We start from the raw sequence: 22,500 nt of genomic DNA, 5'->3' as shown, positions 1-22,500 counted from the left end.
GAGCTGCTCGAAAGCCTATTGTTTTATAGTATTTTTCTTAAACTAATAAAGGAAAGAAAGAAGGCCGGCCGTTATGGCCAATTAAGCAAACCACGAGCAATTCGTCTACTTTGACTTACCGCACGACACCACTTTATTCTTTCATATAAAAAGAGAAAGAAAGGATCCGCATCCGCCAATTCAAAGAAAGATAGAGAAGAGAAGAGATAGGCTCAGCCGCATCCCATCCATCCACACGACACGATAGCTTAAGCAAAGAGTAGAGAGAGCTAAGCTATCATACTATTCAAACAAACTTTTGATAAGCAAGCGTACCTCCGGCCTACCATACACTAGTCTAAATCAATCTTTTATTTGTGTGTGTTGTTCAATTGGAAGGTTGTTTTGCTCTAATGTATTTGCTTGCCTTGTCTTTCTCTTAGATTTCGGAACGCTCTCAAAAAAGTATGCACGAGATAAATAAGCGATAACATCTTTTTTATTTTGGCAACAACAATATAAAGCTAAATATGTTCGCATCTTAGGAAGGAGTGCTTTTTAAAAATGCATTGTTTGGGTGGTTCCTTCATCGCGTAGGGCAGGGGCAACCTACAGCAATTGAAAGAAAGTTTCGAACGGGCAAAACAAAATGAGGATGTTTGACACCTCGATTGTCCCGAAGCCCTCTCATGCGAATTAAATCAACTTAGCCAATGTTTTGTCCGGTTTCCCCAAAAAAAAAGGAATGATTCAAAAAGAGCCTGAAATTGGCCGACACCTTCGCGCGCATATGTACTTATGTCAAAGGGATGCGCCAACGTCTGCGTTGAGTCAAAACTAGGTTTCAATCAAAATTCGACATCACGGAACCCTCATTTTAAAATCGGGGGCGGAAGAGACTAGAGGTAACTCGAAGCCCTATCCGCACCCGATCTCGGTCTCGGATGACGCGGCCAGAAGATTCTGAGGGTGAGCAGCCACCGGTTCTCACCCCCCGTCTTCCTCTTTCGAAATACGCTACTCCATGAGCCCCGTAAGGGAAGGAGTACATGGTCATTCCTCGATTCTCGGCACCGTAAGGGTCTGCTTATTCCCAAGCCGTGCATGATCCCAGTTCTTTCTGCCAGAGTTTAGGAGAAGAGTCTCTAAGCCCTACCAGGCGAAGAAAGGGCTGAAACGTAGGGAAACTATGTACCTAGCTGTTTTGAACTGGCAGGAGATTAAAGAGTCATCAGGGACATTACCGAAGCCCGTGAAGCAGGTCTTGGCAGATTTGGAGGATGTCATGCCTGATGAGCTCCATAATAAGAAACCGCCTCGAAGGGAAGTTGATCATGGACCTTGTGCCGGTCACAAAGCCACCAGCCCGCGCACCCTATCGCATGTCACAACCTGAGTTGGCAGAACTAAGGAAAAAGTTGAAAGAGCTGCTGGATGCGGGCTTGCTTCAGCCAGCTAAGTCACCGTATGGCGCACCTGTTCTTTTTCAGAAGAAGCAAGATGGCTCTCTTAGAATGTGCGTAGACTACCGAGCACTCAATAAGGTGACCTTTCGGAACAACTATCCCATTCCGCTTGTCGCCGACTGTTTTGATCCGCTTAGCAAGGCAAGAGTGTTTACTAAGTTGGATCTCCGATCGGGGTACTGGCAAGTCAGGATTTCAGAGGGGGATGAATCAAAGACGACTTGTGTCACGAGGTATGGAGCTTATGAGTTCCTTGTCATGCCGTTTGGCTTGACCAACGCGCCAGCAACCTTTTGTACGCTAATGAATCAGGTAGTCCGAGACTATCTGGAGAATTTCGTTGTGGTGTATCTCGACGATATTGTCATTTACAGCTCTAGTTTTGAAGAGCATTCAGTGCATTTGAGAAAGGTGTTTACCAGGTTGCGGGAACACGAACTGTATGTCGTCGAAATGCTATTTTGTTTAAACGAAGATTAAGTTATTGGGGCATGTCATAGAGCATGGTCGGATTAGAATGGATCCGGCAAAAGTGCAAGCAATTCAGGAGTGGCAGCCGCCAACCAACGTATCGGAGCTTCGCTCGTTATAGGTCACCCCTAAGCTAACTTTTTTTATACTTGTGATGACGATCCATTTTAGTTTTGGTTTCGCTGCTGCTTCCACTTCCACTGAAACTACTTGCTATGTGTCCCCCTTCACACTCCTGGGCATTCATCCAAGATGGCTAATTATGAGGAAGGCAAGTCGCTTATCTCTCATCTCCTTTTTATTGAAAGCAGTCCTCACAGGCGGCAGGGCATCCAACTCATGGACTTAAGTCCTCTGTCGATCAGTCGACCTCCTCTTTTTTGCTTATCTTTAATTTGTTGCTGTCAGTCTGCAATACTTGCTCATAAGAACCCTAGTTCCGTTTAGGCACCTCTTTCTGGGGCAAGTGATCCATTTTATGAACCCGATTCTTATCCGCTATTGAATGATTTATCTCCGAGTTAGTCCTGTCTAGTCCTCTCGAAATCGGGCTTCCTCACTTAGTAGCTCCTTTAGTTTCCTACTATGATTGGGGGGTTTCGTAAAATGGGCTTGCAACGGATTCAACCGATCGATTCCCCGTGGCATATAAAGATGGGCGAAGCATAAAAGGCTGGCCCACGAGCTCTGGGAAGCACCAGAGGAAGAAGGAGGAGAAGAGGGGGAAACGAAGGAGCTATATGTATTTCATGACACAAAAAGGGGAGCATTCCGATTTATAGGAGGGGAAATTCCCTAATCGACTATATTGCATGGCCCATTAGAATGGTTAATCATCAAAGGAAAAAAGCCATAAGCCTAGAGTTAACGCTGGCTCAAGAAGAGCCAAGAATAAGTGAATGGGAGAATAATCAGATTCAAAGGATTAGCACATACATTAAATTAAGGAAGATGGGAGAGACATATGGAAGCTAACTCTAGGACCTTTCGGAAATGAGATAGAAGCTTTAAAGGGCAAATGGAATGAGATGGACTAGGGGCGGAGAAAAGTCTGCCGATCAAGATAATCCGATGCAGGGTATCCTAAAGTAAAGACTCGTCCCGTGCCGCAAGAAGATGACCTGGAAGGGCCAGCGCCGTCGCCATGCTCCTAGGTGGTCGCCTAGGCACAAAAAAACTGGCCTCATCTGAGGTCTGGTGCCAGCACCTCTCTCCTAGGTACCACTCGCGTACCCCCGGTCCATAAAAAAAATCTCGTCGCTGCCAGGCCGAGACCACGCAATTTTTATCCCTTATGTTTAGGAGCGGAATCCTCCCATGGGTGCCACTCTACCTACATCATCTTAAAAGAGGGATTTGGTAAGAGGAAAGTAAGCCGAAGTGAATTCATTCCATGATGAGCAACGGGAGTAATGCACCTTCTCCTTTTTTTTTGTACAGTCAGGAGAAATACAATTACATCCTAATGGTAGTAAGACTCATCATATCATTTTTTATGAAGACTGATAGTTCCATTGGGAGTTCCAGTAGTTCAACCCCCTCTGCTCCTCTTTATTAGTTTAGTATTTTGTCTCCTTCATTGATGACTATTCTAGAGATCTCTCTTATGAAATCTAAGAATTCCTTTGATTTTCCGGTTATTTCATAAGAGGATAAAAATTCAGTGTGGTATAAATGTTAAGATTTTGAGATCTGACAATGGGGGAGAATAAGAGTTCTCCAAGAACTTTCAAGCTTATTTGCAGGAACAAGAGATTGACTCTCAAACTACCTGTCCATATACCCCCCAAAAAGAATGGAGTAGCTGAGCGGAAAAAATCGGCATCTTTTGGAGCCGTGCTCTTCTCACCGAGATGAAGGTACCTACTACTGGTAAGAAGCTGTCTTACCTGCATGTTATTTGATTAATCGTATGCCTGCATTCCATCAAGTTAGTGCATAATTTGACGATTTCGATTTTCTTGTTCTCGTTTCAAGGGGGTGAGCTCGATCAATACATTCGAGTTTTCCTTCCGACGTTTCGAGAAAACTGTGGTTGCTGGTTTATTTACGTCTTCTCTCTCTGCTGCGAACCCACCCCAACGGGTTCCTTCGTCGAACACGACGTCACGGGACTCGTACACCCCTCTTGTCGAAGGCTCCCTCCATCCTTTCCTCTCAGTGGAAGATCCAACGAACACGCATTTGACCGCCCTCTTGTCCAACTTCCTTTGGACGGTTCAGGCAGGTGAACATAACAGACACAGCCAAATAGACGCAAGTGAGTGCCCAACATCTGGTACCTTCTTGTGTAGCATATCTTATAGCGTCTTGTTGGAAATTGCCGAAGACGGAGTTTTGTTATGCAAAAAGGCTTCAGTCCTAATGCATTCGCCCCAAGAAATCTTCGGAACTCCCTTGGCCTGTAGCATGGCCCGGCCCTGCAAGACTCCACCAGGTGTCTATTCTTTCTTTCGGACACCCCATTCTGCAGCGGAGTATGAGCACACGACAGCTCACGTTTGATTCCTATCTTCAGGAGCATGGAATCAAACACCCTTGACACGTATTCTCCGCCAGAGTTCAGACCTAAACCTCTTGATCTGGAGATTTTACTGATTTTCCGAACTTTATATATATTAAACTTAGAAAGAGCTTAGGACTTCTCTCTAAGTAAAGAAAGCCAGATGTATCTACTGTAGTCATCCACTTATAATAGAAAGTAAAGTACCTTGCGCCTGTGAATGACTGCACTCGAGTAGGACCCCTTAATTAAAGTAGTTGTCTTTGATATATCCTTAAATCAGCCGTAGGTCAAATAAGGTCAAATCACAAGTAGACACTAACGAATGAATCAATCCATCTAGCAAATCGAGCACACTTGAATTTGGATTCTTATGTTTAATCCGGGAGCATACAATTGCCAACTGTAAACAATCACATGAATTGTTCAACCCATCTGAATGAAATGCAGGAATATACTCTAGACAATGGAAGAAGTCTTGCACTGTGTGTTGTGTATGTCCCAGGCGACGGCGGGTCCCATTCCTTATCCTACTGAAGCAGCTGAAAAAAAAAAGGAATGTAGAGAAGAATATCCAGATAATATAGCTTTCCCAACCGGCCAACGATCCTTCCCGTGCGCTGATCCTGGATAAGACACTCAGAAGAAGAAAAGATGACACGAAGATGGTTAGCTGCAAGGTGACTGACAGAAAGCAAGTTTGTCCTCAGCGAAGAAAAATAGAATTTATCATGAAGAATCCGGGATGAAGACATAGACCCACGGTGTGGAACAGGTAAGAGAGTGCCATCTGCAATGTTAACAGAATCTTTGATAGGTAAAGGAGAAAGAGATAGGAAAAGAAAGATATCACCTGACATATGTGACTGGTAGCTCCGGAATCGACGAATCCAATCACTGGGAATGGAAGAAGAAGCAGCAGATCCATATACCTGATTTGCCATGTTTGCAGAATGAGAAGTCCCGAGAAGTACTGAACTTAGCCTTTCTCTAGTAGTTCTTTCCCTCCTTCCTCACTACGCTTCGCTTGACTTGAGTTGGGAAGAGTCATATTCATATTCCTAGTAAAAAACTCCCCGTAATGCTTGTATTCCCTTACTGAACGGAAGGAACGGTTCCCCTACTCGCTTGCTAATGGACTATAGCCGGAACGAAGGCACGGATTATATACCAAGTCTTTCTTATTCTCCTAGTCTCGCAGTTGTCAGCTCCTTAGCTTTGGTTTTTGCCCCTTTCCCCTTTATCTAATAATAAGGTAAGCTTGTTTGTGTTCGGGCTTTCGAGTTGGATATCACCATATACTAGTGCTAGTGCGGGTGAAAGCCTCGAAAAAAAAGGCTTAGCCATTTCCTAGCAACACAAGGCAGGTGCAAAAGGCGAGAGGATAGCGTAGCTACATGAAACCAAGTCATTCTTTCTAGAATACTTGCTGGCATGCGAGATGAGACTGGAACCAAGGCCAAGGGCAGGAACTCCACCAACAGGACCAACAAGAACCCTATCATCAACCAATAGGCCAGGAGCTTCAACTGAAGCCGAGGAGCTATAATAAGAATTCAACTAGAAAGCGGTTCTTGCTCTGGTTTCAGGGAATCCCTAAAAAGCCCAGGTCAAGGACTAGACTAGGAGTAGGTGTGTAAGCAGCCAATCCAATAGTGCTTCTTACGGAGAAGTGTTTCAAGTCATTCGATTAGGGACACTAGCTACCCTTTTCTGGATTTTTGGCGGGAAGCAGGAAACTCCGTCTATACCACAGTTTGAGACGAGACCGGGGAGGCAGCGAGCGAAGTTTTCGGAGCGGGAGTCATAGTTCCAATAGCGAAGGAATTAGAACTATTAGCGGCCGTGAAGGATACGGAACGTTTAGGCTAATGGTACTACTAGTCAACCACACTCGCGGACTATTTATGCGCTGACTGAACTTGCTTCGTAGACAAGGCTCGTTCCGTAGCACGCTTCGGGCGAAGCCGGGGCCGATTCCCTTGACCCCAAAATCTAGTTTTTATTCAAATCCCGACTCAACCCCTCACCCTGCCTGCACCACAACCACTATTATCCCTTACCAACCACCTCCCGTCTACAATCTTGATAAAGTCTCTTGGAATTTAGAGAAAAGATACGGAGAAGAGAGAAAGGGAAGATTTTGATGAGATTGGGAACATGACTCGCTCTGGCAGATGTTTTAATCCAGACAACCTGAAAACAGATGGAGAAAAAGACAAAGAGAAAGAGAAAGGAAAAGACCAATATTCCAGAAGGTGTTGCTGTTTGTGGGCCATCTTCGAGAGACTCGGGATGTAATGGTACTGAGCTTTCTCGTTCACAAGAGATAGAGGTAGTCTTAACTGGTATTGCTCGCGTTGATGAGGACAATCTTTCTCTTGCCACTGGGGAAGTTATGGTTGACGCTACAAAGAGTGCTGGGTTTGCTCAGTGACCGTATCAACACTTATCAAGCGTTAGTGATGAATAATCCACAACACTCTTTCTTTAACGGATTACCTGATGGGATGCCAATGAGGATTTTGGTTTGGAATTGTAGAGGAGCGGGAAATGAGGATTTTCTCGGGGTGATTAGAGACCTCATCTCTGTGCATGACCCGGTGATCCTAGTGTTGGTTGAGACTAGAATAAGTGGTGATAGGGCTGATGAGGTGTCTCGAAGGATTGGGTTCTCTAGTTCGACGCGAATGGAAACTCAAGGGTTTAGTGGAGGCATATGGGTCTTTTGAAGGACTGAGCGTGTTCAGGTTAAAATTCTCTCTAAAGACTCTCAGTGTGTGAACTTGTTCATTGAAAATATTAAGGGTGAGCATTGGATTTTCTCGGCGGTATATGCTAGCCCAATCCCTGCAAGACGAGAGCACTTATGGGAGGCGCTCTATCAGCTCACGAAGATACATAATAGGCCATGGCTGGTAGTAGGAGATTTTAATGCCTACAAGTCGGCTTAGGAGAAAAGTAGGGGTTCCGATAACGTGTACCGTAAGTGTGCTCGATTTGCTAGATGGATTGATGATTGCGAGCTTATTGATCTGGGTTTTTCTGGACCTAAATTTACATGGTCAAGAGGGTATGGTTTGAGGAAGATTAGCATCCGGCTTGATAGGGCGTTAGCGAATGCCTCTTGGAGAAGCTTGTTTCCAGAAGCGACGGTTTCACACCTCCCGAATATCTATTCGGATCATACCCCGTTACTGATTGATTTATTGGGTGCCATTCCTCTTCCAATTTGGATTTTGCAAAGGCCTTTTAGGTTTCAAGCAGCGTGGTTGACGCATTTGGAATTTCGGCCTTTTTTTGTTATGGATAGTTGGGAGAATAGTCTGCCTCTCAATGAGGCCCTTGTAAGTTTTACAGAAAAGGTTAAAGTATGGAATAAACAGGTGTTTGGGAATATTCATTAAAAAAAAAAAAGAGGAGGATTTTGACAAGATTGGGTGGTATTCAAAGAGCCCTGGCGGAAAGAAATTCGGTGCACCTTTTCGGATTGGAAAAGAAGCTCAAGGCAGAGTATAGAGAAGTGCTCCTGCAATAAGAGATCTTTTGGTACCAAAAATCCAGGGTGCAATGGATTAAATTTGGTGATTGTAACTCGAAATTTTTGCACATGTCTACTCTCATCCGAAGGAAAAAAAATGGGATTGGAAGCTTAAAGGGGGATGATGGAAGTTGGATCACGGATGTAAACCTGTTTAAGAATATGGTGGTTCAATTTTCTCAAAAACTCTATACAGACGAGGGAAATCGAGGTATGCCTGTTAACTTTGTCAATTATTTCTCTTGTCTTACTGATGAGCAAATTGCTTCTTTGATGAAGCCAGTGACTCCTAGGGATGTAAAGGATGCGCTTTTTTCTATGGGAGCATACAAAGCACCTGGAGACGATGGATTTCAGCCACTTTTTTACCAGAAATTTTGGGATGTAGTTGGTCCCTCTTTGTGTTGTATGGTGTTGAAGGCTTTCCGTGATAAAAGCTTGCCTCAGGGGATCAATCATACTTTGATCAAGTTGATTCCAAAGGTCCCCCATCCAGAAAGTCTTACCCAGTTGCGGCCCATAAGCCTATGCAATGTCTCCTACAAGACCATTACTAAGGTGATCGTGGATCGGTTGAAGACTCTGCTGCCTACTATCATTGCACCCACGCAGTGTAGCTTTGTACCTGGACGCCAAATAATTGATAACATAGTTATTATGCAGGAGGTGATTCATTCTATGCGAAGGAAGAAGGGAAAAAGAGGAATGCTTGCGGTGAAAGTTTATCTTGAAAAAGCATATGATAGGTTGAGATGGGATTTTCTTAGAGATACGCTCCATGCAGTTCAACTCCCAGAGGATTTTGTTGCTTTAATTATGTCATGCATCACCTCTTCATCCATGCAAGTAATGTGGAATGGGGGGAAAACGGAGAGGTTTTTCCATCTAGGGGAATTAGGCAAGGTTATTTTGTCTCCTTATATATTTGTGTTTTGCATGGAAAGGCTTGCTCACAGAATTGAAGTTTCGGTGCAAAGCAAGAAGTGGCGTCCTATTAATCTTTCTAGAGAAGGCCTTCAACTCTCTCATCTATTTTTCGCGGATGATCTTGTTTTGTTTGCCGAGGCATCTATGGAACAGGTGGGAGTAGGGATTGTATGGAAGAGTTTTGTATGGCGTCGGGCCAAAAGGTGAGCTTGTTGAAGTCTAAAATTTTTTGCTCCGCGAATGTGTCAACTAGACTAGCAAACACAATCAGTAGAAAGGCGGGGATACCTCTCACAAAAAATCTTGGGAAAAACCTTGGGGTAAATATCCTACATGAGAGGGTAAGCAAGAAAACTTGTAAAGAGGTAATTGATAAGGGGCGTAGCGCAGGCTGGCGGGGTGGAAATTGAAGCTTCTCTCCATGGCAGGGAGGATTACTTTAACGCAATCGGTAGTGCAGGCTATTCCTTTATACACCATGCAAAGCTTGAAGATGCCAAACTCAGTTTGTGAGGAGTTGGATAGAAAGTCTAGGGCCTTTCTATGGGGCGACAATGAGGAACGACGAAGAGTGCATATGGTCTCATGGGATGACATATGTAAACCGAAGGGTATGGGAGGCTTGGGATTACGTAAGGCTAAGACAATAAGGCCGCTCTTGCAAAGCTTGGTTGGAGGTATATCTTAATGATATAAAGGGTCTTTGGGCTAGAGTGCTTAAAGGGAAATATGGTATAGATCAATTGGGCGTGAACCTAGCAACACCGAGAGTTGGTCCTTCTCATGTTTGGAAGGGCTTGTATGAAAGTTGGGGGAAGGTGCAAAAGGGTGCTAGTTGGATTCTTGGTGATGGGAAGTCAGTGCGTTTCTGGACAGATAGGTGGGTTATTGATAAACCTCTTATAGAGTTGGCAATTGCTCCCATAGACCAATCTCTTTCCACTAAGCTCGTTGCGGATTACTGGGGGGAGAATAGAGAGTGGAGATGGCCCGAATTCGAGCACTTAATCCCGACTGAGATATTGATGCGTATTTCTGCCATTAAGATCTTTGGCGGCTGATGGGAATTTTACGATGAAGTCGGCCTTAAGAATCTTTTTAATTTCAAGTTGCTGGCCGGGTTAGATGAGGAAAGGGAAGACAAAGGGTGGCGGCATGTTTGGAAAGTCCAAGTACCCTAACGAGTACGGGCTTTCCTTTGGCTAGCAGCTAGGGATAGATTAATGACCAATGGCAACAGGGTTAAGAGAGGGCTGGCTAGTGACAGTAGATGTGGAGGTTGCAATGGTAGTCTCGAAGACGCAGTGCATGTGTTGCGGGACTGTCCCCATGCAATGGCATTTTGGCAGGTTTTGCTTCCTGGGAATAAATGGAATGAGTTTTTCTCGGGGGAGTGTAGAGAATGGTTGACCAAGAACGTGATGAGGAGGGAAATTGAGGGCATTCCTCTTCAGTGGAATGTGTTATTTGCTTTGGGATGTTGGTGGCTGTGGCGTTGGCGAAATCAACGAGTTTTTGAACCTGGAAAGCAGCTGCCATTTAACAAGGTCGCATTTGTAGTGAACCAAGCTAGACAGGTGAAGGAAGCTGCAAGGATTCTTAGAGGTGAAGCACCACTCTGTGTTGCCGGTGAGTAAACCAAGAGTGGGCATTCGACCTGTTTTACCTGAATCTGAAGAAATATTGAATCTCGGTGGAGATCGTCCCAGTCTTGATGATGCACTGTATATGACCCCTAGGAGCCAATTTAGCTAAGACTAGCTCAGGAAAGGCCACATTACTTCAAATGGTTGTAAGTATGGGGTCTTTGTTGCAGTTGGTATCAGACATGGTTGAAGCTTGTTAACCAATCTATCTAGAGCCGACACCCTTAAACCTGGAAAGGAAAGAAGGGGAAACTGCTGCTGGATTTTCCGCACTGAAACCGAAATTTCTGCTACTTTGATTCATATGCTGGTGGTGAGTCAAATGCGACTTCATAGACGGGGAGAACCAACCCGGCCAACCTACCAGGTTAGTTGCTCGGATGACCAACTCATACCCGTCTCCCGCGTTACCTAAACGTCAGTAGCATGTTGGCGTGGAGCTGGCGATCCACGGCAAAAACGCTTGGGGGCTCTATGAATTTCATTTCCCGGCCCGGACTGACAATTTGATTTTTCCCAATCTCCTCTATCTTGCATGATGGGGCGAAGGGAAGAGAGTTTCGAACCTGGCCAGTGAAATGTGAACAGTCTACAAATAGAAAGGCAATGTCTTAGTCGAAGAGTCTCTATCTGCTGTGGATCAATGGGCTATAGTGAAATGGCCACATTCCCGATCCAATGCTATTGATCCAGGAGAGTTTACCGGGTAATGGGGCAACTGATGAACAAATTGGTTCAAGATCAACTACTTCAATTGCTGAGTCGACGAAGCCAACTGGCCCAGATACTGGCTTAGATGCTGCTACCTCTGCCGCTGGTGATATCTCCGCCCTTTTTTGTGGTGCTCTTGTTGCCTTCTCCACTGCTGATAGTTCGACCCGGTCAACTGGATATGACACTGGATCAGATGAGTTCATAGAAAGCGGGTCAACTGCTGGTGTTACCACCGTTGCAGAACCGCATTTCGATCTTTATTTTTCACTTAAACATAAATAACCAGGACCGGGACCCCATCGAAAGTTTGTCTATCGTTTGCAAACTAATTCTGAATCATTTCCACCTCAGGGCCTTCCCATTCATCCCGGTGGTGCAAGGCGTTCGATCTTTATCTACAGAGTGCTTTGTGCAATCCTACAAGTATCGGAGGGGCTCTTATTGAAACCTAGGTTGGCAGTTCCCTAGCCCCCCGCCCTACGCGATGAAGGAACCACTAAATCATCCCGTGATGCGAATAGCTGGAACTGGATCGAGTGGAAAAGCATCTGTTATCAATTGGGGCATGAAGGCTATATTGCCCGTAGAAAAAAACTACCCAATGCTAACCTATGAGAATTTCTTCATCTCATTCTATGAGTCGGAAGTAACCAACCATCTATCTTAACTCACACATAAGAAATGGATCATCTCACTTCAACAAGCGATGGGCATAACAAACCATCACATCACATTGACAACATTGAGGTAATACAGTGGAAATGGAAAAGAACTTTGATTCTGAATTTTTGTTGGATGGGTCGGAGTAGTTAAAACTCCCTTTTACAATATAGAAACTATGCTTCCACTTTCTATGGATAACATCATATCTTTGAGACTCAAATAGTATGCCGTGCTTTCGCTCCGGGTGGATTTTACGCCGAGACATAACAAAAAAAAATGCCCTATAGAGTCTTTGGTCGATTAAAATCGAGATTGGAGAGAAGATTGGAGTGGCATCAACACAAGATGACTCCACAACTCAGAAAGATTCCATTTCTCATGCGCTCTTATCGCACCCCCGAGAATTATGAGACCCGCTCCTATTGCTAGTCCTCCATAGGGGGTGTCCATGGGTGACTCGTCTCCCCGTGTTACCGCGTCCAGAAGTTCTTCCATCCATCCCTTCCCCAGGTCCTGAGCTTGTGCTCCATCCCTACCCCAACCGCCTGGATCAACTGTGCTTGAACTGGAAATGAAATATCTGCTTCTACCAGCTTCAAATCTAAGCTTTACTAATAGGGGCGCGCTAGCGCGCGCATCCGTTTTTCAGCTGGGGCCCGAGAGAATGAGGTTCAAGACCTGTCTAAAGCGAACCGGCAGTGTGGTAGGCGCAGAGTGAGCACATGGCAGATACAGGACCGGGGCAAGAGAAGCTTGACGCTAGTCTACTTCAATCTGAACCCGCCAAGCAAGTATGTAGCAAAAGCTAACACAGATCGAAGGCGTATCGCGAAGGGGGTCGACGCTGATATACGTTGCTTCGACTGAGGTGTACATGATCGAGCTCTTTCCCGGGACGAGAGGAATGTTCAAAGCGGAGAGAAAGGGATGCGACAAAATGCAATTCTCTTTTTCATTTCCCCCCTATGCTATGGGAAAATCTTATTTGTCGTTTGAGGGAAAGAACAGACAAAAGAACAGAGAGTTAGTAGAACTAAACCTGTTGGGATTACTGTCAGTCTCTTTCATCAGAATAGGAGTCTTTTTCAGGTACCTTTCACCGATCTTCGGGGACGCTTTGGACCTATATTTCGCTTGTCTTTCTTCTGGACAAGAAAACCTGAATGAAATGGGTAGGAGTCTGTAGAGGACAATGCAGGGTTCCATCTGATCTTCGACCACCCTTTGTTTGATAGTCATTTTTTATGGGAGTAGCAGTCCAGTTGATCATCCCATCACGTGGCCTTTCTGCCAATGCGTTCATCATTAGGATTTGAACCCCTTTTGCTTGGTTCAGTCCCCTGCTTGCGATGTGACCCTTATGAGAGGTGCTCCTCCTTTTGGAATGATGCTTTGTGCTATAGAGGAGTGTGATATTCCATTTCTTCTGGAAGAGGGCTTGAGTGAGGACGTAATCTTCGTTGCAGACAGAAAGACTGCCAGTCCTTCGTGCTAAGACAATCTTGGTCCCTCTGAAAACAAAACGTTTTGCCAAGAGGTTAGGAACATTCTTCAGATGATCAGGCTTTTGACTGCCATAATTAGAAGACAATTCATGCGTAATTTTCCACCGCTAGCTCAATCAACGAGATAAGAGAAATTCGCGTGTCAACGAAAGAAGAAAAAAAAAAAAAAGAAGCACTAACGCGCAATCGCTAGCTAAAGTACAAGGGTTTGAGAGCGAGACTCATTAGAAGGCGCCTTACTAATAGGGGCCGATTGATATCAAGTAGGTGTATCAGTAGCGAGACATGAAGGCAAGTTAGCAAGTCACTGATTAGCGCGGGTGCAAGTTGAAGCGTGTGTTCTTGACTTGACTGAAAAAGCAGCGAGATACCGGATCTTGATATCCGCGAGTGCGAGTCGAAGGAGGGTCCCGGAGAGGGCAGACGAACCAGGCAAATCAGCTAACCCTGTTAAGCAAATCAGCAATTTACTTTTTGTCCACTGAATTCTTCACCCAAGTTTTTGTCGCAGGGGAAGCGGTGACAGGGCTGATCTATGATAAAGAGACGGGGAGGTCAATGCGAGGCAAATCAGATTGAGTTGGCATCCACTCCTAGTTGGGCCACGACGAACAGAGCGGGAACTCGCTCGATCAATGGGAGGATTGAAAACCAGCAGCTACTCGCTAAGGAAGACAGATTCTTTCAAACAAAGCCCTTTATCTGGAAAAAGCTGAAAGAACTCACACCTGGCTGGGTAGATATAGGTACCCCCGCCCCCTTGCTTAGCTTGACTCGTTCACGGATACTTTATTTACCTTGGCAGCTAAGCTGCGGCATTCAAATTTCGGTAGAGCCGGACCTAACCTCACGACGGAGACTCTCGCTTTTCCTAAAACCTGTAACTCGCAAGTCGTGACTCGAAAGTCGTGCTTTTGATATAAGATTTTCTCAAAAGTATATCAGTTTCAAGAATCAAAGATATAAAGAATGAGTTGTGAATGTTCTCCACCGATTATATCAAACAACAACTTGAACGCTTTCCTAAGAATGATTCAGTCTCGCTATGCGCATCTCGCTCTGAATAGCGAGGGGAGGGTAGGTCTTCGAGACTAAGGCAGTGTCACATATAACAACCTACTGCGCATATCGCCCATACCTGCGCATATGGCTCTTCTACCTGCGCATATGGCTCATCTACCTGCGCATCTCGCCCATCTTTACCCGCGCAACTGACTCGCCTTGAGGAGCTGAAAAACTAATTAATACCAAGTTGCGCGCGCTAGCGCGCAACGGCTTTTCAGCTGCTTGCTGGTCTTCAGCTTTTGAAATGCCCAAAGGTGTCCTTCACAAGATTGAAAGTATGCTAAGCAAGTTCCTTTGGAGTGGCAAGATTGACCAGCGTAAACTCCATCCCATCAGCTGGAATACTGTTTGCAAACCCAAGAAAGGAAAGAAGGGGGATTGGGAATAAGAAGATTGGAAGACTGGAACACAGCAGCTCTCATGTGAAGCAACTTTGGCTCATAGCCAGCAAAAGGAAATCTCTCTGGACAGACTGGGTCAATGATAAATATATAAAAGGAACGTCCATTTGGGAGGTCAATCCGCACCATAGTTCTTCTTGGGGCTGGAGAGGTCTTCTCCGAGTAAGAGACAAAGCTAAACCCTTGATTCGTCACATCATTGGAAACGACACCTCTACTAGATTTATTTGGGACAGATCCTTGGCTCGATAATGGCAGTCTATTGGACGCTTTCAGTGATCGTGCTATCTATGACCTAGGGCAGGATAAAAACGTCCTTGTGGCCGAATATATCAGTGAAGGTAATTTTATTCTCCCCACTCCTATTTCTTCTGATATTATTGAAATAAGAAGAATGATCTCTCAATACGAGCTTCCTATCTCCCCTATGAAAGATTTTATTGCTTGGACCCCCAGCTCCAATGGTGGCTGGGGGGGGTGATTTAATTTAACGTTCAAATCTGCTTGGGAAGCTATCCGTCATAAGGGTGATCATGTTTGGTGGCACAATATCACCTGGTTTAAAGGCTGCATCCCTCGGCAAAGTCTAAGGCTATGGCAAGTCTTCCATAATCGTTTAAGCACTGCAGACTGCTTGATTCGCTTGGGCCTTAAAGTGGATCCTCAATGTCGGCTTTGTAAATCTGAATCTGAGACCACTGACCATCTCTTTTTTAATTGCTCCTTCTCTTCATGGATATGGCGTTCCATCTTGCAAAGATATTTTATGCGCAGGAATCCGAAGTCAACATTTGCTCTTGAAGCTTCATCCATTAAAGACTTAGCAAAGGGGGAAGGTCATCTTTCTACGGCAATGAAGCTTGCTCTTTCGGCCTCTATCTACTACATATGGCAAGAACGAAATAGAAGGGTCTTTGAGAAAGAAAAAGGAACTGCATAAAAGTCTCATTCGAAAAAGCATTCTTGATTGTATCCGTAAGCGGATTGGCCACCTTCAGCTCAAGGAAATGGAGGGTGCAGACCAAGTTAATATCCTCTCGCGCTTGGATATCATACATAAATTCCAGCATAGTCAACGCAAATTAAGCTCCTGGAAACCTCCCCAATCTGGTTGGATGAAAGTGAATACCGAAGCTTCCCTTACAGATGACAGTCCTGCTATTGGTGGGCTATTCAGAGACGAGTTTGGGACCGCTCATAGTGCCTTTTCTTTTATTGTTAACATGGATCCCATTTATCTCCTTGAGCTTCGTGCTATTGAAAGGGCAATCAGATCTGCTATCAGCTTTGGTTTCTAGAACCTCTGGGTGGAAACGGACTCTCTTATAGCTTCTCAGATCATCCATAACGAGTTCGAGTGCCTTACCTTTATATAAAAGGGCGCACGAGGACTGTTTTGAATAAGATTCTCTACCACCTCTCCCACCTGCCTTCATGAACTGTTAGAGATAATAAGGCAAGTCTCTCATGTTTGGAGAGAATCAAACGCAACTGCTGATTTCCTCATGCTGATTGTATTGATCCTTTAAATTTCTCAATTGATCTCCTAAAAATTCTTGAGGAAGATCGATTAGGGAGAGAATATGAGCGCTTGTCATTTCTTATTCTTTATGAATTTAAGGTAGGGGCCTTCAAAGATAAGGCAAACCCCATCGCTTATCTATCAAAAAAAAAAAAGCATACTTTGACGGAATTGGCACCGGACTTTGTCCACTAAGGATGATACTCCGAGTTCTCATTCAGAGTTTCCCAAGTTTCTACAATGGAAGACCATGTTGAAGGAATGAGCTGACCCGGTGGAATGGCTAGTGCAAGCAAGGAGAGCAGTCCTTATCAGTGGTTGAGCTCTTTTCTGTTGGTAAGGCACCCTCGACCAGCGTACTTCCTCAAATCAGTAACAGCCCAAACTACCAAAGCATTAATCTCCAACAGCTCCTCGAAACTATTCCCAAACAGCGGGGTCTTAATCTGGTTTGCACCACTTAACTTCCTTCTATTACAGCACCCCCCTTTCTTTTCCAGCAGTACATTAAACAATTCAACAACACAAATGAGTCCAGTCATATGAAATCAGCAGGTTACAGCTGGGTAAACCTCCTTTAAACAGCTGTTTAGTCTTTCCATTCCATCCCAATTTATTCAAGAACAGCAATTCTAGTATGTTCTTAAGAGTTGTATATGTTACCAAGAATTTCAGTCTCATAAATCAGGGTAGTACAGTAGTAAAAAAAAGCAGGATCAATACCAGGCCGATTTCAGTATTTCCTCACAGCTACCTGATACTTCAACGGATTGCTTTCAAACTCAGCACACCAGGTCGTTTTGGCGCATATGCATACTCAATGAATCTGGAAATCGTTGGTGAAGGGTGGTCGTAGATCACGAGATGAATAGAGGGAGGCTACTCCCCTGTTAGGCAGGAACTGGAAACATCAGAAGTTGCTAATCAACAGAAGTAAACACCCCAGAAAGGGCCTCAAGTCAAGGATCTTAGTTTAGAAGCGGGTCCAAGTACCATGCCATCCCCATCCATCCCCAGCCAACCACTCCGCACAAAGAGTCCAAGAGGAGAGTTGGAGTCCTTAGAATGGAAGAAAACGAGGGTGCTCGTAGATCAGGCTGATTGAAGATCAGAAGTGGTCGTAGATCTTAAGCAGGCTGATTGTAAATCCGCTTTTTCTCCGAGAGGTAAATCGAAAGAATAGAAGACCCGCCCAGTCCTCTATCTCAGTCTCAACAGAAGGTAAGAGGAAGGGCACAGACAAAAGAGGGGACAGAAGCTGAAATAGCTAATTGAAGGGTCCCCCGGCAAAAGCTAATATTAAAGTGCTATCGTGGAACATTAGAGGCATGGGCTGTCGGAAGAAAAGACAGACCATCAAACAGTTTTGCTTATCAAGGCAAGGTAGTATATTTTAGAAAAAACTGGAATATACTAGAGAGAAAGAGAAAGCCAGATATTTTCAAGGGACTCCATATTAAAAAAAAAGTATGTTTATTTTCCAATCAGTGTCTAGGAAGCATTGTTAACACAGATTTTTTGACTGTGATCCCCGAGGGTATCTGCCCAGTGGTGGCACTCTTTCTGACACACAAATCCTCAGGAAGACAAGCAGCTGTATTCAACATCCACGGTCCTGCGTCTCAGAAGCCAATTCCTTATAGAATTGACCCTGACCTCCTCAGAGAAAAACTCCGCTTGTTGCAATGGGTGACTTCAACTTCATCAAGGAACACAGAGATACAAAGGGGTGGCAGAACAGGAAACACATCACTCCGATGGAGGATTTCAAAACAATGCTAGCAACCCTAAATCCAGAAGACATAACTCTAGTGGTTTCTTCACATGGACAAAAAAGGAAGGAAAGGGCAGGTGGAGCGTATTGATCGAATGCTAGTTAGTGAAAGATTTTTTTCCCAAACAGTGCAATCATAAAGTGCTCCCAAACTGCTATCGGACTATAAACCTATTGAAGTCTAATGCTAACGCCAAAATTGGGTCCAATTCCGTTCAGATTAGAACAAGACTGGTTCAAAGATCCCTTGACGGGATCATAAATCAATCAAGTCTGGAAAAAAAAGATTGAATAGAAAAAATTTCAAAGAAAAAAAAAAAGATCGGACCCCGGTCCGGTCGGACAGCTTCCGGGCAAACAAATGGCTTTCGTTAGCTGGCCGAATCACCCTTATCAAAACGACCCTCACGGCCATGGCTATAGAGTTTCGATCAACTCAATTTCGAAAAAAGTTTTTGAATCAATTTGATCATAACATTAGATAAGGATTGACTGTGGGCAGTGAAGGCTCGTTTAGTAGACAGCGAGCGGAGCTTGAACAGAAAGCTTTCAGGTTTGGAACCCTTGTATAGTAAAGGGGCTTGGAGATTTTTGCATGGTCGATTAGTGAGCATCACATCTCGGTCAATCAATCGGTCCGCTGATCCATCATTCTCTATCGTGCGTGATCACTCACAGCAGCAATCCTTTCTTGTTGAAGGAAATCCTACGTGATGCCGATGCATGAACCCCCCTTCGCCCCTTAGTAAGCTCCGTAAGCCAGCTCTTCATTGGTTGGCCCGCCCCCCTGGTAAATGAATGTCAGGTGCCTCCCTCCTCCCGAAAGACAGAATTCCGTCCTCAGCCCTACAGAGAGAGGGGATGGATAGAGGAACAAGTACGGTAGGCACCCTGAGTTTACCAACCTCAGTGACCGGCTCCTTGTGATCTACGACCACCCTGGGGTTGGGGTTAGGCTGCTGCGCCATGCAGGCCCCGTGGGCTGCCTCAGCCCGACCCCGGGAACTCAGTAGGCTCGCTGCTAACAGAGACTAGGAACAACAATGCTGCCCCCACCTGCTAACAGCACTATACACATGCGGCTGATGTACGTATGTGGCCCTTGCGTCGATCTTACCTCCGCTGCCTGCCCATGCGCGGGTCGACTCACAAGAAATGCAGCTAGCTCGCCAACTAACTCTTCATGTTTGAGCTTGTTGGCTTGCTCTTGCTTCATTGTTATTTAGACACTACCTGAATTGACTGACTTGGTAGCCTACGTGAGTATCCGGATGGATAGAGACTGATCCCTTTCTACATACATAGCCCCACCCCCCAGATACATACATACTATTCCTCCTTTCTCCCAAAAAGCTTCCTTTCCTGAATCTTAGCTCTTCTCTTTCTTATTTATTCTTACGACTATCACTTTCTAAACCGGGCCGGCGGATGGAAACCTTGACGTATCTGGGTTGTACGCCTGGAACAAGAAGGTTCGTCGTACAATTTCGGCGATTACAAAAATAAAGGAGTATATCCCTCTCCCTTAGTGTCTTTCCACTTCCGTCGTTCAGGAACAAACACTTCGCCTAATTCTTTTGAATCCCGGCCCGGTTTTTCCCCACTAACCAATTACGTTACGACCACTGAACAAACTTGGTTGACGAACATGGTTTATGCGCCGCTAATGTAGCGGCTTGTCGAGCATTTGACAAACTCACACCATCCATTTCAAATGGGATTTGTCCCGTGGACACACGAGCAATCCAACCCGTAGGATTTCCTTTTCCTCTTCCCATTCTGACTTCTGTGGGTTTCCCGGTAATAGGGAGATCCGCGAGAACTCTGACCCATATCTTACCATTTCTTCGGAATTGTCCGCTCATAGCACGATGGAATTGTCCGATTGTAGCCCGACGCGCTGCTTCAATGGCTCGATATGAAAGACGACCAGCTCTACAACTTTGAGTGCCATATCTTCCAAAACCAAGTTGTGTACCGTCCGGTTCGCGACCCCTACTACATCTGCCTTTACGATATTTACTATATTTCGTACGTTTCGGATATAGCACGTCCCTTTTTTTTTTTACTATATGAAATCCACACTTTGACACCTGAGATTCCGTAACGAGTAGATACTTCCGCAGGAGCATAATCGATTTTCTGGTTAAATACATTACGAGATGTTTTTCCATACTTTCCGCATTCAGTTCTAGCTATTTCTGCACCTTCTGATCGACCTGAACAACATATACGGATCCCCTCAACCCCCTTTTTCATTACTAATGGAATATCCTTCACTATTTTACTAAAAATGGAACGAAATGATCTTGTTTTGTTCCTCGGTTGAAAAGAGATGTCTTGAGCAATCGGAGAAGCACTTTGATAAACAGATTTTATCTTGACCGACTCAATTAAGGTATTAGTGTTTGTTCTATTAGACAACAAAGATCGCATTTTTTTCACTTCGTTCAAATAAGAGTTGTACCCGTACGGAATTCTTCTGTTTCTCAGTATGATCTCTATCATCATCTCTATTCCCTTTATCAATTCTCCTATCCCACCTAGGTCTATGAATTTATCTATCAATTCCATTACCTTATCCTTACCCATGAGGTTCCAACATTTGATCCTTAATTGACCTAGGAGTTGTTCCCGGGCATCCTCAAAAAAAAGGTTATTATACACCCCAACCCCATCCCTTGGAAAGAAAAAGGTAGCACCGAAGAAAGGAAAGAGCGAGATGGTGGTTTTTGTTGTTCCCGCGAAGCGAAGATCATTCGCTTGGCGAATGAAGTGGGTCAACCTCTTTTTGGCTTCGGCCAAACACTTTTTCTCGCTGGTCGAGCTTTCTACAAAAAAAGCGATGCGAGAACGTATTCTCTTATCTAAGCTTCTTCCCTGTGCATTCGCTCCCCCCATCGTAGATGGTTCAGCCACGCCCGGTGCCACGAAATGATTGAGAACTACGACGGAGTCGAAATGAATTTGGTTCTTTGTATTCAATAAGTATTGCATGACCGAATAATTCAAGGAGGGGCGCACTGCAGGGAGGGTCCTTTTAAGTATATGACTCGTCGGGCCGTCGGAGCGGGACTTCTTTGGGAAAAAGAACTTGAATAACTTCGTTTTTCTGAAGGAGTCGTCATTTTCTATCAGGAACGCTATGTCATTTACAACCCCGGCGTATTTCAGATGCTTGAAGGCCCCGCTGACCCGAAGTAATTTAGAAAGATTCTTCTTTATCGATGGTGATTGGTCATGGTATCCATAGCGTTGCTTCTTTTTCGGCCAAATCCTTCTTTCGTTTTGCTTCTCCCGGTCGTCGAGCCTGATCGACTCGACTCTTTTCCCTGCCCCCCGGCCTCTCACTTCGTTTCGTTCTTCTTCTGTACCGTCGCTTGAATGAAGACACCCGATCGGCCCGACTTTCCCAAATGCCCACCACCGGCCCTTCTCCTTTCCGGGTCTGGATTTTTCGCGTCGTTTCAGTCCTCGTGGTCGACGAGGAAGAAAGAAATGAATGAATGTTCTTTTGGGAAAATGTAGAATAATACACCTACCGAGACGAAAGCCAAAGGTGAGTCTCGTAGGTGGACGTATCGAACCGAAATAAGATCTCAGATTGACATCTTGATACACTGATTTACCATAATAATAAATAGAGTCAATGGTGACTCGGAAGAGCCGCTTCTTTCTTGCTTGATAGGGGGGGCTTCCATTCACCAGCGCAGACTAAAAGTGCTCTCCGAACCGTGCTGGATAGTCACCCATCACACGGCTCTCAAACCCAACCTGTGGTGGATCCCGGGGGACAAAGCCAAAGCGCTTGATCCTTTGCCCCATACTTTGAGATGCTCCTCCCCGCCGATCAAGCAGCGACACTGCTCGTGATAGGCTTAGCTTTAAGCCGCTATCGTTCGGTTCGGATAAGTCAAGTCCCTTCGGTCGGTTCGCTCAGGTGGTCTTCCCTTATCTTCCCTAACGTTCAGAGTAGTTCTGGTTTGAGAAAGGAGCACCGGCCGAGCGCCCTGAATGAATAAGAAATGGACAGCAGAGAGAATCAATGATTCTTATTCAACCGAGTTGAAGCTAGCAACATGTCGATTACACACCGGAGGTTGGTAAGAACTGAGGGACAATGCCCCCCTAACCTAAGTGGGCCTACCAGCGAAGCAACTGGTACTTAATCGGGCGGGGGGCGGTTTGGTTTCGTGCAACGCGCCCTCGCAGCAGGAAGAGGCAGTTGTCATTTGAAAGGAAACGCCCCTTGTATAGGGCGTTAAGCACCTGCGCACCCTGATTAAAAAGCCCTTTCTATCTTCCTCTCGGATAAAAACATTC

At 45.1% G+C, this 22,500-nt stretch overlaps 3 protein-coding genes across 3 annotated transcripts in view; 1 reads left to right on the top strand and 2 right to left on the bottom strand.

Annotated features, from left to right (window-relative positions):
- The first annotated feature begins 1,259 nt into the window (after nucleotides 1-1,259).
- Nucleotides 1,260-1,925, top strand: orf333. Its single transcript has one exon. It carries the CDS (start codon nucleotides 1,260-1,262, stop codon nucleotides 1,923-1,925), a length of 666 nt encoding a protein of 221 aa, YP_002608372.1.
- A 17,868-nt stretch (nucleotides 1,926-19,793) lies between these two features.
- Nucleotides 19,794-20,351, bottom strand: rpl16 (ribosomal protein L16). Its single transcript has one exon. The coding sequence runs from the start codon at nucleotides 20,349-20,351 to the stop codon at nucleotides 19,794-19,796; it is 558 nt and encodes a 185-aa protein (YP_002608371.1).
- rps3 (ribosomal protein S3) overlaps nucleotides 20,200-22,500 on the bottom strand; it is a 3,704-nt gene continuing 1,403 nt past the window's right edge. The window contains exon 2 of the mRNA in view: nucleotides 20,200-21,817. Within this exon, the coding sequence (YP_002608370.1) occupies nucleotides 20,200-21,817 (1,618 nt within the window). The remainder of the gene's footprint in view (nucleotides 21,818-22,500) is intronic.

This window comes from Vitis vinifera, mitochondrion (assembly GCF_030704535.1).
Source record: "Vitis vinifera mitochondrion, complete genome".
NCBI lineage: Eukaryota > Viridiplantae > Streptophyta > Magnoliopsida > Vitales > Vitaceae > Vitis > Vitis vinifera.
The sequence above is the reverse complement of the archived record's forward strand: the minus strand, read 5'-3'. Positions and strand labels throughout refer to the sequence as shown.